The sequence below is a fragment of the Podarcis raffonei genome, chromosome 15 (genome assembly GCF_027172205.1).
Source record: "Podarcis raffonei isolate rPodRaf1 chromosome 15, rPodRaf1.pri, whole genome shotgun sequence".
In the NCBI taxonomy this organism is placed as follows: Eukaryota; Metazoa; Chordata; class Lepidosauria; order Squamata; family Lacertidae; genus Podarcis; species Podarcis raffonei.
The window spans coordinates 41,015,789-41,031,454 of NC_070616.1; the positions used below are offsets into that span (position 1 = coordinate 41,015,789).

The 15,666-nt window shown below is 48.6% G+C and overlaps 1 protein-coding gene across 2 annotated transcripts in view; it reads left to right on the forward strand.

Moving 5' to 3' along the window:
* Positions 1-7,382: 7,382 nt before the first annotated feature.
* Positions 7,383-15,666, forward strand: part of EBF2 (EBF transcription factor 2) — a 269,896-nt gene continuing 261,612 nt past the window's right edge. For both annotated transcript variants that reach the window (XM_053366518.1, XM_053366517.1), the window contains exons 1-3: positions 7,383-7,695; positions 13,807-13,963; positions 15,374-15,437. In XM_053366518.1, coding sequence (XP_053222493.1) covers positions 7,565-7,695; positions 13,807-13,963; positions 15,374-15,437 — 352 coding nt within the window. In that variant the 5' untranslated portion in view covers positions 7,383-7,564. The remainder of the gene's footprint in view (positions 7,696-13,806; positions 13,964-15,373; positions 15,438-15,666) is intronic.

Sequence of the window (15,666 nt, forward strand, 5' to 3'; positions counted from 1 at the left end):
CTCAAAAACCTTTGTTATGCATCTCCTCCCATTTTCCAAACTTCTCTGTTTTAAAAAGGACATGGTGTGTGACACCATGCCCCCTCTCATCTTGACAACCTCCCAAATTTCCTGTCTCTGTCTACTCCTTGGGAGCAGGAGTACAGCTTTTTGAATTGCCAAGTGCCCTTAATGGCCCAGTACCTGGCTCCCCATTGGTTCTCAATGGCTCTGCATTTAGCTGGCTTTGCAAGTAGCTGCACTTAGCTACCTAACCCAGGAATTTATTGTCTGGCACAGTTCTGCAGCTTGTATTTTCTCTTCATATCCCAAATATTATCTAAATACAGTGGTACCTCAGGTTACATACGCTTCAGGTTACAGACTCCACTAACCCAGAAATAGTGCTTCAGGTTAAGAACTTTGCTTCAGGATAAGAACAGAAATCGTGCTCCGGCAGCATGGCGGCAGCAGGCCCCATTAACTAAAGTGGTGCTTCAGGTTAAGAACAGTTTCAAGTTAAGTACAGACCTCTGGAACGAATTAAGTTCTTAACCCGAGGTACCACTGTATAACTAATGCTTTGTATTTCCAAAAATGCTTCTTGTCACCTGACTATCCCTGGTGACTCTTCTGCCAGCTTCAAGCAAAGGGGGCTGGATGTCAATGTAAGCTGGCTTAAATGAAGGCAACAGTTTCCCCAATTTAATTAAAAGGCTCAGATACAGGTGGTTTGTGAATCAGGTTGCATCTCATCCTTAGGTGCCTACATTATTTCAGAGACAAGGATCATAATGAAAATTGTGCTTCTCTAAATGTGGGTGGGCTGGAGTCTGGAGCACCAGAAGGAAGGAGCATATCATTCCAGGACAGGATATGGCCATGTGAAGTGCGATGCCTTCATTCCCTAAGAGCCAACACCTGAACATAGGACCATGTATTGACCCAGACCATTGGTCCATTTACTCACTGACAGGCAGAGGCAATCCAAGGTTTCTCCCAGCCCTCGCTGGAGATGCTGGGGATTCAATCTGGGACCATCAGAAGCCCCTCCCCTAGCAAAGGAGCTTTGAAATGTAAAATTAAATCTATCCTCCTTGGCCAGAGATCTTCCCAGAAAAGACTGACTGGCAAAGCTAACCACTAGAGGTTGGATCCAGACCAGCAGTGTACACCTAAACATGTCTACTCAGAAGTAAATCCTACAGAATTCCTTGGGGGCTTGCTCCCAGGTACGTTTAGCTTGGTTCTAGCTAAAGTTAGTTGAACACAGATCCCTCTGAAATTAAGGGAACAAGGTAGTGATGATGATGACCAGTGATGCAGTGAAGCTGGGAGAAGAACCAACACTTATTTCACAGCAGGGATGATGATGTCACATCCTGGGGCATCTTCACCTGTTTCCTGCAGGCCAAAGAAGTAAGTTTTCTCTGAGAGAAATATTTAAAATAAGCTAAAGAGGGGTTGTCCCATTAGCACACATATCTAAGGGTCAAGCTGCCATTTTTAATCTGAAAAATACGAAAGTCCCTTATTATGGCCAACAAAAAGAGGGAGTAACAAAAGAGGGAGGGAGCTTTCAGATCCCCCAGTCAGAGTTCTTTATCAGTCAGGCTGGATGTTAAGGAGAGGAACGAGAGAAAAGTTGCCTCGGTATCGAAACCATAACGTTTGCATTGGTCAAAAATTCGCTGTTGTTGCCCCTGACCTTAAGAATTTATTACTGCATCCCTGGTTCTGACTTTACTGAAGTCCTGTTGCTTTCAGAGTGGGAAGGAAGTTCAAGTAATGGAGGGTTGTAAGCAGCACTAGTCATACTCAGAGTTAGACCCCTTGCAGTCAATAGACCTTACTAACTTAAGCCTGTTCCGTTCAGTGGGTCTACTCTGAGTAGAAGTTAGTTGGGCACCACCTCAAATCCTACTCAGAGTAGACCCACTGACATCAAGATAGCCTCTGTCTATTCATTTCAGCGGGTCTACTCTGAGTCGGACTAGCATTGGATACAATGAGCCCCGCTTGGGAACCCGCCCCCAAGGCGCTTACTCCTAAGAGTCGCCCAGCTGTACGGATGTGTGGCGCGCGCAGCGCCTTCGGAATTGCAGGGCTGAACCAAGAAGTCCGAAAACAAAGCGAAACAAAACTTTCTACATTATTTACTGATTTCTTTTGCTCCAAAAAACGGTAAGGAAACAACTCCTAAGGGAGGCGATGCACAAGCTCAGCGCGGCTTGTGTCTGGATAGGATGGCGCCTTAAAGCGCCCCAAAAGCCGTGCAGGAGTGGAATAATACTTGGAGATAAAGTGGAGCCGGTGTGGGTTGCTTAAGCCGAATTACGTAGTGGGTAGTGGGTAGGAAGATGGGCTCATGGCCAAGAGGTGGCAGCCGGCAAGCTCTTTTCTTTCGGCTGCTGGTAACTCTGAACGAGAAACGCTCCCTTCCGGCGTCGTTAATTTGTGGAACCCTCCGCCACAGGATCCATGGTTTACACGGCTTTGAAAGGGGATTCCTCCCGTTCGTGGAGGAGGAAAGGTCTGTCAACGCTTTTATTCAGGGCTAAACGGGATCTCCAGCTTCAGAGTCAGTATCAATTTCGGGGGGGGGGGGGACTGGGCTTTGCTTGCGGGATTCCCCAGAGCACTGGATCGGCCTTTGCAGGGAACAGGATGCCGGGTTAGAGGACTCTTGATCTCACCCAGCACAGAACTTCTGACATTCTTATACGTCTGTGGTTTAAAAAGACATCCGAACCGCCAAACCTACCAAGACAAAGCGATTGTCTGACGTTTGCTTTCTTTTCATAGAAGCAATGGCTTTATCCTAGAATATGTAACAAAGGGGTGTTTTCTTCTGGTGGGAGGGGGGAGTTTCCCTTGGCAATAGAATTAATAGCAATTATAAAGCTAAACTGGATGGTCTTCTTCCTTTTCATCATCATCATCAATATTATTATTATTAACATTTATAATTTATAATACCCCACATTTCCTCCAATGAACTCGATGTGACCTACATATCTGCACAACAACCAACCCTATGAGGTAGTGTATTCTGAATTCACGGCTGAGAGAGGATTTGAACCCTCGTCTCCCAGGTTCTAGTACAGCACTCTAATTAAATCTGCATAGGCTGCTGCTATTACTATTACTACTACTAACTGCACGGAAATTGACTTGTTGGACCTTTTGGGTGACTCAGATAACGTTTAAATCAAAAAGCATTCTTCTGATCCGTTGCCCCCACAAAGGCTCCTAGGAACTGTAGTTTATTAAGGGTGCTGGGAACTGTAGCTCGGTGAGGAGTAAACCAAGGTTGTGTGCCTGTGTGTGTGGTGATGGCGGTGGAGATATGTGCCTGTCTGCTTAAATTCATGATGTGTACAAAGCCCAGGTTGCACTTGCTACAATGAAAACATCCCAGTCCCGGTACCTGGTTCTGAAATCCTCCCAGAAGAAGGAGGGCTTGAGGCTTTAAAAACAACAAGAGCGAGGAAGTAAACTGAGGCAAGAGAGGGCAACATGGGCGTGGCCAAGGGGGGCAGCTGCCCCCATCAATACAAATCTGGGGTTCTGCCCCTCTGACAAAAGCCTGCCCCCCCCAAAAAAAATCCTGGCTGCACCCATGAAGGGAAAGGTTTCCGGAGATGAACTAGGAGGGTCACACTCCTCTTTTGCGCCACTTTCAGGTGTGCTCGAGAAAGGCGTTGACGCACCTTCAACCTACCTCAGCGGTCCGAACTGAAGTTCCAGGTTTGGATTAGTTTGCGCAGTTTCCAATGCGCTGCACGGCATCCGCGGCGGGCCTTTAACTTGGCCTTGGACCCGGGGAAGGTTCACCTTGAGTTGGGGCTATGGGGGAGAAAGATGGGGAGGCAGGCAGGCAGGCTTCGCTCGTTTTCCCTGAAGCACAAAATTTTGGTGGCAGCTGTTAGAGGCGAGAAGGCAGCCCAGTTCCTGACCGCGTCCCCTGACCTTCTCTCCCCCTTCCCTAAAAGCCAGAATCCCTCAGGAGCTTCGGGACACACAGGACACTGTCTGTGTGCGTGTTCCTGTTTTCCCTTGCCCGGGAAGAGAGCACGTTTACACCCCGGGACAAATCTGCGTGAGCAAAGCCAGTCACTTCGCTTTTCTATGACGGCAATCCTCGAAGTGTTAGCGCAGAAGCAATCCCGCTGATTCCTTTGAAGCATGCACAGGACTACAAGCTTGTAGAAGGACCCTCCGCAAGTCTGACTGACTTCCACGCCCTGCATTTAAAGCACGTGGTCCCCCCAAAAGTATCCGGGGAACTGTAGTTCCCACCACAGAGCCACAGTTCCAAGCATCCTTCACAAGCTCTAGTTCTCAGAGTTCTTTGGAAGACGCCGTGTGAAATGTGCTTTAAATGTATATGAGTTGTAGGATCGCATCCTTTACAGCTCAATCCTAGGCATGTCTACTCAGAAGTAAGTCCGGTTGAGTTCACTGGGAATTGCTCCTAGGTAAGCGCGTGTACGGTCTGCAGTTCCATTTAGGGAGGAAGTGTGTGTTTGTACACAGACACAATACATAGAGAGTATCAGTGATGTTTCATTAACCCCTTCTTGTGCTTGACCAGAGAGCCAAGATTTTGGAAATAAAGCTGAAAACTGTCTTCGTGCGATGGAAGTTGCAGCCCTTTAACTGCTTATTCTAGAGGCAGCTTCGTTGAAATCCGCGGAAGAAGCGATGGTAATAGTGCAGCCACTGAGGCCACCGTAATTTACTCACCAGCCTCCATTTGCTCCAGAGTAGACCTGCTGAGTTGGAGTAAACGGCTTTGTTATCCACGGGGTTGGCCGTTGCCAGAGAGCGCGTTATCCTCCCACGTGCGATTTACTCAAAAACCCCATTCATTTCAGTGCAACTTTAGGGCGCAATAAATGTGATGGGTTCCATTCAAACGTGATACAGGATCGCGCTGCGTTGAAAACGAAATTAGTGTCATTGCGTTAGAAAGTAAGGACTGCTCAATGCAGGCAAATCCTTTCAGGGATTTAAGGTATTGCTTAAGAACATTTATAGAAGACCAACGGCTTGGAGACTTTTCCTGTTCCTTGCCTGACAGGGCAGGGAAGTTCTCCTGCGGAAGCTCCAACGAAAAGCAAGAGAGCCGCGCAACAGCCACATCCTGCTCGCATTAATTCAGGCGATTTTGCGCAGGAGAAAATCCCGCTGGGATTTCCCCCAGGATTGTCTCTAGCATGACAGAAAGGACAAATTGTGCTAGGATTTTATTTTAAAATTTGCTTAAAAAACAACAACAACCTTTCGAAATTCCTTTAAAAATAGAAGCAAAGCCTTATATTAAGATATCTCAATTCCTAGGATAATATCCATTGGTGGGTGGAGAGAGGGAGGTAAATGCTAAGTATTTGTGCACCGCGGTGGCTTTAGATTTATTAGGTCATCTAACGCCAGAGCTGTCATGAATATGGACAGAATAATTTAGAAATCACCCTTTCTTTTCCCAACCCCTCCTAATCCTGAGGAAAAAAACCCCATCACACAAATACATACTTCCCAAGTCTATTCCTTAAAAAGAATTGTAAACCTTTATGTATTGTAAAGGGTTGATTAAAAAAAGGGCAAAACCACTCTTGCGACAGAAATATAAGCGTAAGTTTTAAAAGTCGAGGCTAACCCCAGGGTTTGGTTTGAAAGCGGAGTTCCACGTTACCTTTAAGAGCGAGAGGAGTTTAGGAGGGGAGCTGTGCATAATGAGGCAAGCCCAGGCTCTGTCGCTTTAACTGGGGGACATCTGATTCCCTCATCTGGCAGATGGTCTCTGAGTCCAGATTTGCATTCATTGTCTTGAAATCTGTTTTCGCGTTGGTGTTATATAGATTTCAGGGGCAGATCTATACCCCAGATCGCAGTACAAAAGGAACAGGGGGGTGGGTGGGAGGTAAATGACACCAAGCCAGCTTAATTTATATAGAGATGCTATTATTTCCAGTAAAATGAGCGTGGGTGGATGGCGAGGCTGCAACGTTGGGTCAGTATGTTTTGCATGATTCATTACAAAGAAGTTTTGTGTCTCCATGTGTGGGGACACACACACCTACGACATATATGACAAGAGGACTATAATCCTCTGCACGCTTACTTGAGAGTAAGTCCTTTTGGAAGCTGTGGCTTATTTCTGAGTACATATGCACAGGATCGGGCTGCAAAGGGCTAAAGAACAACAACCAGCCTCGGGTTTTTTCTGAGAAGTGGGAGCCTGATGTGTGTGAAGAAGCGGGGGTGCCTATATCCAGATCCCGCGAGCTGTGAAACGTTTGGAAGATGGATCGAGACGTATGGCTGGATCCCCTTTTCATCGCCACCCCAAGCACCCTCCAACAGAGAATTTAAAAGAAGTATTTTGCTGCCCCGTCCTATGCATGTCTACTCAGAAATAAGCCGCTGCTTTCAAAGGGACTTGCTACCGAGTAAGCGTGTAAGACTGGGAGTCCTACCTCTCCTCACAAATAGCACATTGCTGGGATCTCTTTCCCTCTTCAAAGTCCTTCCTGTTTCCCACCAGACGCGTGAAACGATATATCTAACACAGCAACACATTCTTAATTAATTAATTAATTTATTACTACTACTACTACACTATAAAATGGAACACGGGGGGGGGGGGAATGGGACGACGCTCGGTGGAGGAAGAGTAACATTTGCAGCCGCGAAGGAGGCTGATCTCGGTCCCCTTCTTCCAGAACCAGAGGTTAACAAGCCGCATACAAAGTATTTGGTAAGCAACTTACTCGCCTTCCTCGGAAAGGCGCCCCGCCCACCAGTTGTGGTTGTTTTAACTCCGCGCTCCTTGTAAGCCGCCGCCGCCGCTGCCCGCGTGTATCAGTTTGGAGACCGAGTCTCCCCTTCTCGTCCAATGGGGCGACACTATGCAAATGACGGCGCCTTATTTGGCAGCGCGCTCCGCCCCTTTCCTAGGACGTTCTCTCCCGGCGCTGTAACCCATTCATGGGGATCTGGGCACCGAAAACCAGCCGCGCTTTGCGGGTTCAGAGGCTGTAATCAGACTCGCCTTAGCTGCGCCGCGTCCTTTTCTTTCCCCATTGATCCCCGGCTTCTTTTCTTTTCTTTTCTTCCTCCCTCCCCGCCCACTTTCCTTCCCCTTCCTCTTTTTCCTCGTGGATTAGGGAGCCGTCAAGGCGACCCGGGTGTCTCCGCCGAGCAGGTGATCCCTGAGGCTGAGCCAGGACCGCGCTGTCCCGCCTTCTCCTCTCCGGCGGGGCTTCTTCGGAAGATGATCGCCGGCCTCGCAAGGGGCTGATCAGCGCAGCAGCAACAACTTCGATCTGCGAGAAGCGAGAGAGGGACGGAAACTCGCGCAGCACCCCCGCCACCACTCCTTTATTCCCTTTCTCTTCTTAAAGTGTCCGAGCAGCAGCCCAGGTCCTCCTTAAAGACGGAAGGAGCCCCTCAGGCCAACTTCTTGGGATTTCTGCGCCTCCTTGTTTTGAAGTTTCAGCTTCGTCCGGAAAGGGGAGCGCGCGTTGCGCGGGTGGGGGGGACCGTTGTTTTGGTTTGTGTTTTGGAATAATCTTCTCCAATGTTTGGGATCCAAGATACTTTAGGAAGAGGACCCATCCTGAAAGACAAGGTGCTGGGCTCGGAGATGGATCCTGTCCGGTCCTGGGTCAGGAATGTCGGCGTGGTGGACGCTAACGTCGCCGCTCAAAGGTAAGTGGACCAAACCCTGAGTCTTGAAAAAGAAAAAAAGTGATGATGATCGCGACGATTATTTCCTTTGCTCCTCGTAGTTCTCTCCAAATAACCCGTTAACGATCCGCAGTGACTCTGGAACCGCGGGAGGTTCTTGCTGTGATCCCGGCGATTCCCGTTTATTTATTTACGTTTTAATGCACTCGTGATAACCAGGACCAGCTGGGGAGATCCCGCATGCTCCAAAGCTACGGCCTTTCCCCTGGTGGGGGCAGAATCAGTGTAATACCTTTTTTGCGAGGGTGGGAGTCGCTTTAACTGTGAAATCCCAGCGATGTCTTACCGGAAAGCAAGTGCCATTGAGTTTTGGAGACTTTGTTCCAAGGAAGTCTTCGGCTCCTCCGAAAGGAAGGGGTTTACTTCCGAGTACTTCAGCGGCTTACTAACATCCCAAGGATCGTGCTGTTAGCCCCCACCCCACCCCCCGCTTAAGGAACAGGCACCATGGGACATGTTTGTAGACACTTATAGGGATGCTGTTCTGTTCTTCTGCACTTTAAATGCTGTTAGGTGATTTTAGGCTGCAATCCTGCCACCGCCACAACCAGGATGCTTTTCCGCCAGCAGACAGGAGGACCACTGATGCAGGCGGTGAATCCACCGTTCTGATCTTCCCTGGCCCCAATTCAGATAGCGCTGCTGAACTTAGGGCGCTCATTATGCACCACCCCAACTTGAGCTGAGAATGTGCATTGCTTCCTTTACTTCAGTGAGGTGAGCTAGCCCCACGCTTAATCGGCGGAGTGGGGCCCTAGACCTCTGACCCCAAAACCTTGCCCTGTCGCCATCGCAGTTCATACACTCAGGAGGTTCGTCTGAAATCAGCTTTCAGCATAAGCCCCTGAAGGATGGAGGAACTTGCAGATGTTAATGCAGAGTATCTTCTCCAGGTTCTCCCAGCCTGCAGCTGCATGACTCAGTTTAAGTAAAAAACAACGCCGCCTTTTAAATTTATCCCACACTTCAAAGCCCGGATGCTAAAATGTTACGGGGGTGGGGGAGAGGGGCACTATGCACCCCACTTTACAGCGCAATTTTAACCGTGTCTACTCAAAAGTAGATTTCAATGGGGCTTACTCTGAAGTAATTTGGGGCAGGATTGCAGCCTTAAAATGCCGGCGGCGGGCGACAGGGTTGCAAGCAAATTGAATGACCTAATCTGGAAAAACTAACAATAATCGGATAGCTACAGTGTAGCGGATTTAAAGCGAGCGGGGCTGCGATCCTAAACGCATTTGTAAGGGTGCAATCCTAACTCCATTTACCCGAGAGTAAACCGTCTTTGAATTCACTAGTACTTAAGTTCTGAGTAGGTAGGGTTAGGGTTGCGCTGTAAATCTAATTGAAGTCGATGGGATTTACTTTGGAGCAAGCAAGCTTAAGATGAGGCGCCTTAAATATATAATATATAAGTAGGCAGGAAATGACATTCCGATCAATGGAGCGACAATGGATTTGTGTTGGGGTGTAAAATCTGAACTCGGCTGAAGCTCTACTGAAAGTAAACTCCGCTAAATAATAACAATGCATATATACCGACGGGAGTTTCAAAGAAATCTGTGCCCTAAAACGGACCATTGATCTCACTTAGCAACCCGCACACTCTGCGCAAGGCAGACTAACTTTTAATTCGGAGCCATGTAACAAATGGGATTTAAGACCGAGCGGTCCCAAATGCTCTTGACCCGAAAAGAAGATCCACAGAAGGAAACGTGGAGGAAGAGAGATCACTATGGATCCCAGGCTTTAAAAGAGCCGCGGATCTTTCGTGGCTTTAAGCTTAGCTTCACGGCCTTCAGGAAGGGAAGCTGACTAAAGCCGAGAGAATCCGGAGGCTTTAAAGCTCAGTTTCCGAAAAGGAAAGTCACCGGCGCAGGAGCAAACTCCATCTGCGCCCAGACTCCGCTGCGCTTTAATCGGCCAGCTGCGCCAGGCAAATATCCTAGCCCAAACCTAACGGGTGCTTACACAGAAGTAATTTCCGTTGAACTCTGAGACTTCTCGAAAAGAGTGCTGGAGGAGGATCGCAGCCCGAGGAAGGTCTAAAACTCCTCTCCAAAGACAGAGATCCACCCCGTGTCTCCTTCTGGCGGCTCTTGGCGTTAGGAACCGAGACACCACCAGCTGCTAAGTCCGTGCGATAGATTTGCTTTCTAAGAAAAGCGGGAGAGGATGAAAACCAGCGCGCCGATCCCGGAAACGCGTCCTTGCAAATAAGCTCCAGCGGTTCCAGCAACACCTGCCCGACAAGGAAGGCACAGGTTTGAAGTAAGCCGAGACTTTTTTGTTCGCATTGAGGATTTTTTGTGAGGTTGAAGTCGTGGCCTGACAAGACTCTCACGCAAAAGGTGATTGCCGGGAGCAGCTTCCACTGACACCGATCCGTTTAGATCCACCTAGGTAGAACTTGCGCGCGTGTTCCGAAGACTTTTTAACGCGGCAAACCCGCGCGCGCTTCTTCGCCGGGCGGCCGCCTCTGGAGTTTGACGGGACTTTTTACCTAACGCGCATCAGCGCCAGTCTGCAGGATCACAGCTTTGCTAAGTGGATTTCTTTCCTAAATCAATTTCCCAATAGATCTGGAATTTGCAGAGGAGAAAATCGGAGACGGGTCAGAACGGTGCTGGGCTCTAGGAGTAGGAAAAGTTTCTGTTCCTAGGCATATGACAGGATTTTCCGGGCTGAACTGGAAGGCAGGGAGAATTCAGTCTATCCTGCAAGAGAGCGAAAATAAACATCCATCTTCTCTCCAGGGCCGTCGCCTCCCTCCTCCTGCGAAGAAAGCGGCAGGATCGGCTTTCGCTGGGGGAGGTTTCCCCCCTCTGATTGTTCTAACAGGTCTTCCCACCTGGAGGCGCAAAAACAAACAACCGCCCCAAACTTTCAAACTCCGTTGAGGAAATAAAACTCTGCCGTAATGAAACGAGGAAATAAAACTCTTCTTGTCCAGACGGAGTTAACTAAATTCAATGGAAAGGTTTTTTTTAAAAAGGGAAATAGAATTTTAAATGCCTTTCCAATGCTCTTAGACGCATGTTTAAATTAGCAGGAAGTCCCATTAAACTTTCTGGGAGGTTAAGCAATTAGACTTTCCTAGAAAATAAAGTAGGATTTTGGATCTTCAAACAGTCGCAAGTGTCTCCCCATTTTCCTCAGTGTTGTGATAGAGCAATCCGGGGTTAATTCGGGGATTTAAAGCGGGGTAAACCAAAATTAATTCTTGGTCTTCAATACATGCTTGGAAAGTTGTGTCCCGCCATTTCCTGCCAATGAATAAACAGGCTGCCCCAATCCTGAACAAACTTCCTAGGTCAAAGGGTGTTGCCTGAGCAATTTTTCCTGGAAACAAATCCTTTTGCTTTTAGTGGGAATTATCAGAATTATGTTTTTAAAACGCTGTCGCGTTGACCGTTCTTCAGACCCGACCTTTTGCATATTTACTGGGAAATAAGCCCCACGGAATCTAATGGGGCTTCTCTCCAGCGTAAACGGGCCTAGAACAGATAATCTTGAACCGGCAAGACTGCCTGCACCCTCAGACTGCAACCCTATACATTTACCTGTGAGCGAATCCCATTAAACCAATGGGACTTACTTCTGAGCAGGCATGTCTAGGGTTGTGAAGTTAACATGGGAGGAAGTCCCAGTGGGATCCGTGAGATTTAGAGTAAACCTTCGTAAAACAGGGCAGGAGAGCGAAGCAGGCAGCAGGCCGTAGTCAAAAGTCAGTGCTCAACTCCTATTGTTTTGCACAGTTAACAACGGCAGCGGGGGCTATTTAAAGCGGTAGGATTTACTCCGGAAGATATGCATAAAATCCGTGCAAGAAGAAAGGGATTTGGAGGGAGGAGGGGGAGTCAAATATACGATCCTATGCAAACTTAACTCCGAGGAACTTACATGTAAGCGAAGAAACGGATTGGATCAAGTGAGAATCTATTCCAGTGAAGGCTCCTAGCCTACATCTGCTGAACACGCGCAGGGCCCGGTAGTATTTATCTTCGCTTGTTCACTGGTCAGCGAGCCACCAATCCTAACCGCCTTGACTTTGGAGCCAGCTGGATGGGCCTGCCTTGTCTTGGAAGTTTCGTCCTGTCCAGCGGTCCCTCCTCCGAAAGCAGGGAGGCTGTAAAGGCGACAGGTATGCGCCTTGTCTCAGATACACTCCACTTCCTGCTCTCACCGCCGCCCGCCCTTCGCCGCGCGACTCTACCTGAAAGAGTTCAGAGTCCGCTGAAAGCTTTGCGACTTGCTTTTCACTAAATTCGTTGAGAGGATTGGGGCTGCCAAGAGGGCAGTTTTAGACAGCGCTTACCTGGCTTGCAAGCCTCCATGAAAACAGTAGGACTAAATTTCCGAATGACCCTGCTCCAGATTGCATTGGCAATTAGGAAATTGCAAATCGTGCCATTGACACTATCGACGCCCCGGGCTTAAGCGAGCACTTCCTTTCGCAGTTTCTCCGAAATCGATGAACTTTCCCGGTTCAGTGCTACACTGTCCTCCTCCCGCCGCACCGCCCCTAAGCGATGCGTTTCGAAACGGGGCAGCCATATAGAATGGGAGGGGAAGCCCCTCGTATTGATCACCATTCATTGATCCGAATTGGGTTCTTAACGGGAAGCGCACAGAAGTCGCTTCGCTGCTGTTTAACAAGACACTTTCCTCACCTCCTCCCGGGACCAGCAACTTGAAAGTAGTCCACTGAGCCTCAGGCGTCGGGGGTTGGCGAGCTGGATCGGGTCTAAAGCGAACAGGGACCTTTGGTGGTTGGGAATGCTTAGACCAAGCTCTTTTGCCCTGGGCTATTTCTCAATGGACCTTGCTTCCTAACAAGACCAGGCTGTTGAGAGGGAGAAATGAACGGATTTGCGTATGTTTGAAGGCTGCTGGCACCCAAGAAACGAAACTACTTCGGAGATTTCCCGGTTCTTCTCTGACCTCCAGCTCCGGAGCTTCTGTTTAGTACTGGTAAATCACCAGGATATCTTTTAAAAACACAAACACCACAACTCTCCCCTCCAAGTACCCAAAGGGTTATTATCCTTCAGCTTCCCCCGAATTTATGATAAAAAATGTTGGCGAAGAAGATGAGAATGAAAGTCATCAGACGGAGCCGGCCTTACTGTTAGACAGGGGGGAGGCGGCCCGGTCCGTGCAAGAGTTGTTTTGAGGCGGTTTTTTGGGGGTGGGGGGGTGGGGGGTTTGCAGCGTTAAAGATTAGCAAAAGGAAAACAGCTTGGTTTATTTTGATTTATTTTAATTTTATCTTACATATAATGCAATGATAAAATGTGGAAGATATTCTGCCTCCCAGGCACGGGAAGCGGAATATTGGTTGGGCCACCTCAAGCCAACCGTGCTAGACTCTGAGGCGGGCTTCTTGCAGGTGAATCGTCTATTGGGGCTCTTTCCCCTGTGCTGCTCCCCGCCCCGTCCCCCTCTGTGCCCACTACCAAAAGTAAATAAATAAACAATAACAACAACAACAACATTGTGACACCTTAAAGGCCCTGTCAAATAGTTCTTGAGGCAGAAACTTAGAGTCCCCGATCCGTCAGACGCCTTCAGTGTTTGCTTTCTTTCTGTCGGGCACATATTAACGGTTAGCAACCAGACTAAAATAATTTGGAAATAGAAGAGGAGGAGGAGGAAAGAGTTCTTGCATTCGATGAAAAGAACTTTAGCTTTCTGGCCGAAGAAACCTGTTGGTTTTTAAAGTGTCACAAAACTCGTCCGTCTCGCTCTCTGTGTGTGACTGAGTATAGCATGCGGAAATGAAAGTAACGGCCGGATCCTATCCGTGTTTGACTCTGAAACTCTCAGTGGCAATCCTGTGCCTGCTCACTGTTGGAAGGAAGTCCCACTGAATTCAGCGGGGCTTGCTCCTAGGAAGCGTGTATCCAGGACTGCAAACCAACGCTGAACTCGCATGCGCGCTGCGTTGGGAGGCCCACCGGGCGCAGGCTTAGGATCGCGCTCAGCCGCGGCGCCTATTTTACGTCCGTTCACATTTGCTCATTCATTCCACTTCTCTCCCTCCTTTTTTCCTTTTCCTTTCTTCCACAGCGGCGTGGCTTTGTCGCGAGCCCACTTCGAAAAGCAGCCGCCCTCCAACTTGAGAAAGTCAAATTTTTTCCACTTCGTCTTGGCGCTTTACGACCGGCAAGGGCAGCCCGTGGAGATCGAGAGGACGGCGTTTGTGGACTTCGTGGAAAACGACAAAGTAAGGCTTTTATTAGGCTTGATCGCTCTCTCTGATCCACCCCACCCCACCCCAAAGCCCCTCCTCGTCACCCAACTTGTGTCTCGCTCCTTAGTGTTAGCGCAATTTTTAAAGAGATCGATCAAGCTGAGATGCTACCGACTTCTAAGAAAACAATCGCTAGAATTGGGGCTTGTGAAATAGCACCCAGCTGCACCCTCCAGCACCCTCGGATTGCCCTTTAAAAATCAGCAGCAAAAACAGCGCCTGCTAATTCCTAGGAACTGAATCTTCTTGGCAAGGATTGATTTATCAGTTTCTCCCTGGAGTTAAAAAGGCGCAACCCACTGCCAGGAGGTTCTCCTGCGCAAAGCGCCGATCGAAATACACCTGAGCCCCGCAAGTGCAGCTCCCGTTCATTACTACCAGCTCAAGAGAACTTCCTTGCTGGTTGATTTCATCTGGGCTCAGAGGCTTGTCAGTTTAGCTTCCTGCAAGTCTTGGGAGCCTTCCTGCAAAGCGGCCCGCGATTCTGCCAGAGTTAAGCACTTCTGCAGCACGCGCCTAACCTTGTTGGTTCAAAAGTGCGCCGTTGGGTTTACTCTCTCGTAAGCTTGCTTAAGAACTGCATTCTTTACGCGATTCCCATCAGGACTTAGAAGTCCTTAACTTTGGCGAAGCTGATGCTCCCCGCGGCTACTGGGCATATACGTTTAAAACTAGCGCCCTGCGTTTTCTTTGTCGAGTTATACTGCATGTCATTAACCGATGGGATCTTCTCTGGTCCAGTAGGTGACTGCTGACGTAATTTTAAAATAAGATGTTAAGTCCTCCTCCTCCCTTCCTCCCCAACACTTCTCTCTGGGCCCTTCTCCCCCTCCCGTCTTTTTCTAGGGAATTTCCAGGTCAAGTGCTGGAAAGACTGAAATGAACCCTCTGCTAAAATTTCTGTCTCCAAAGCCCCATCATCCCGGATTGCCGGTCCAGGAGGCAACATCACGTCTCCATCAGTCGCTATTTAAAACACACAAACACACATTTTAGTGAAACTAAATTATACAGGCTATCGGGGTCAAAATTTAGAGGCAAAAATTCCGTCCCGGGTCAAGGCAAGCCGGAAATGTCCGGAGTGCAAAAGTCCTCCGCATCAAATTCTCTTTTTCTGTAGCACTTAAGGAGAAGGGGTGGGGTGGGGGGCAAATCTTGGGCACTCTTACTTGGAAGGTCAATGGGAGTGACTTCCGAGTAAACCACGGATCAGCTCGACCAGCTCAAGGAAAGGTTCATTTGCGCCAGTAAAACACTTTCCTGCTAACCCAGACCCTTATGCACACTTACTTGAAATACGTGGGACTTGCTCCTTAATAAAAAATAAATGGGCTATTGCGCCGGCAACCCTGTTTGAATCAGTTCTCTCTCCCTTCCCGGCAGGAACAAGGCAACGAGAAAACCAATAACGGGACGCACTACAAACTGCAGCTTCTTTACAGTAACGGTGAGTCTCCTCCCTCCAGGGTTCAGAAAGAGCGATCAGAGTATTTGGGGAGCTCGTGTTCTAAAGGGATAATGTCTCGATTGAAGCTAAAATCAGAAATTTTACCCCCACCTCCATGCTGAAGTCAGTCCGAAAGATAACTGACCCTGGTATGGATGCTGGTCCCAGTTCTGCCACAGGTAAATACGATTGACAGGTCAGTAATGGTTTCAAAAACCTCACAAATTCA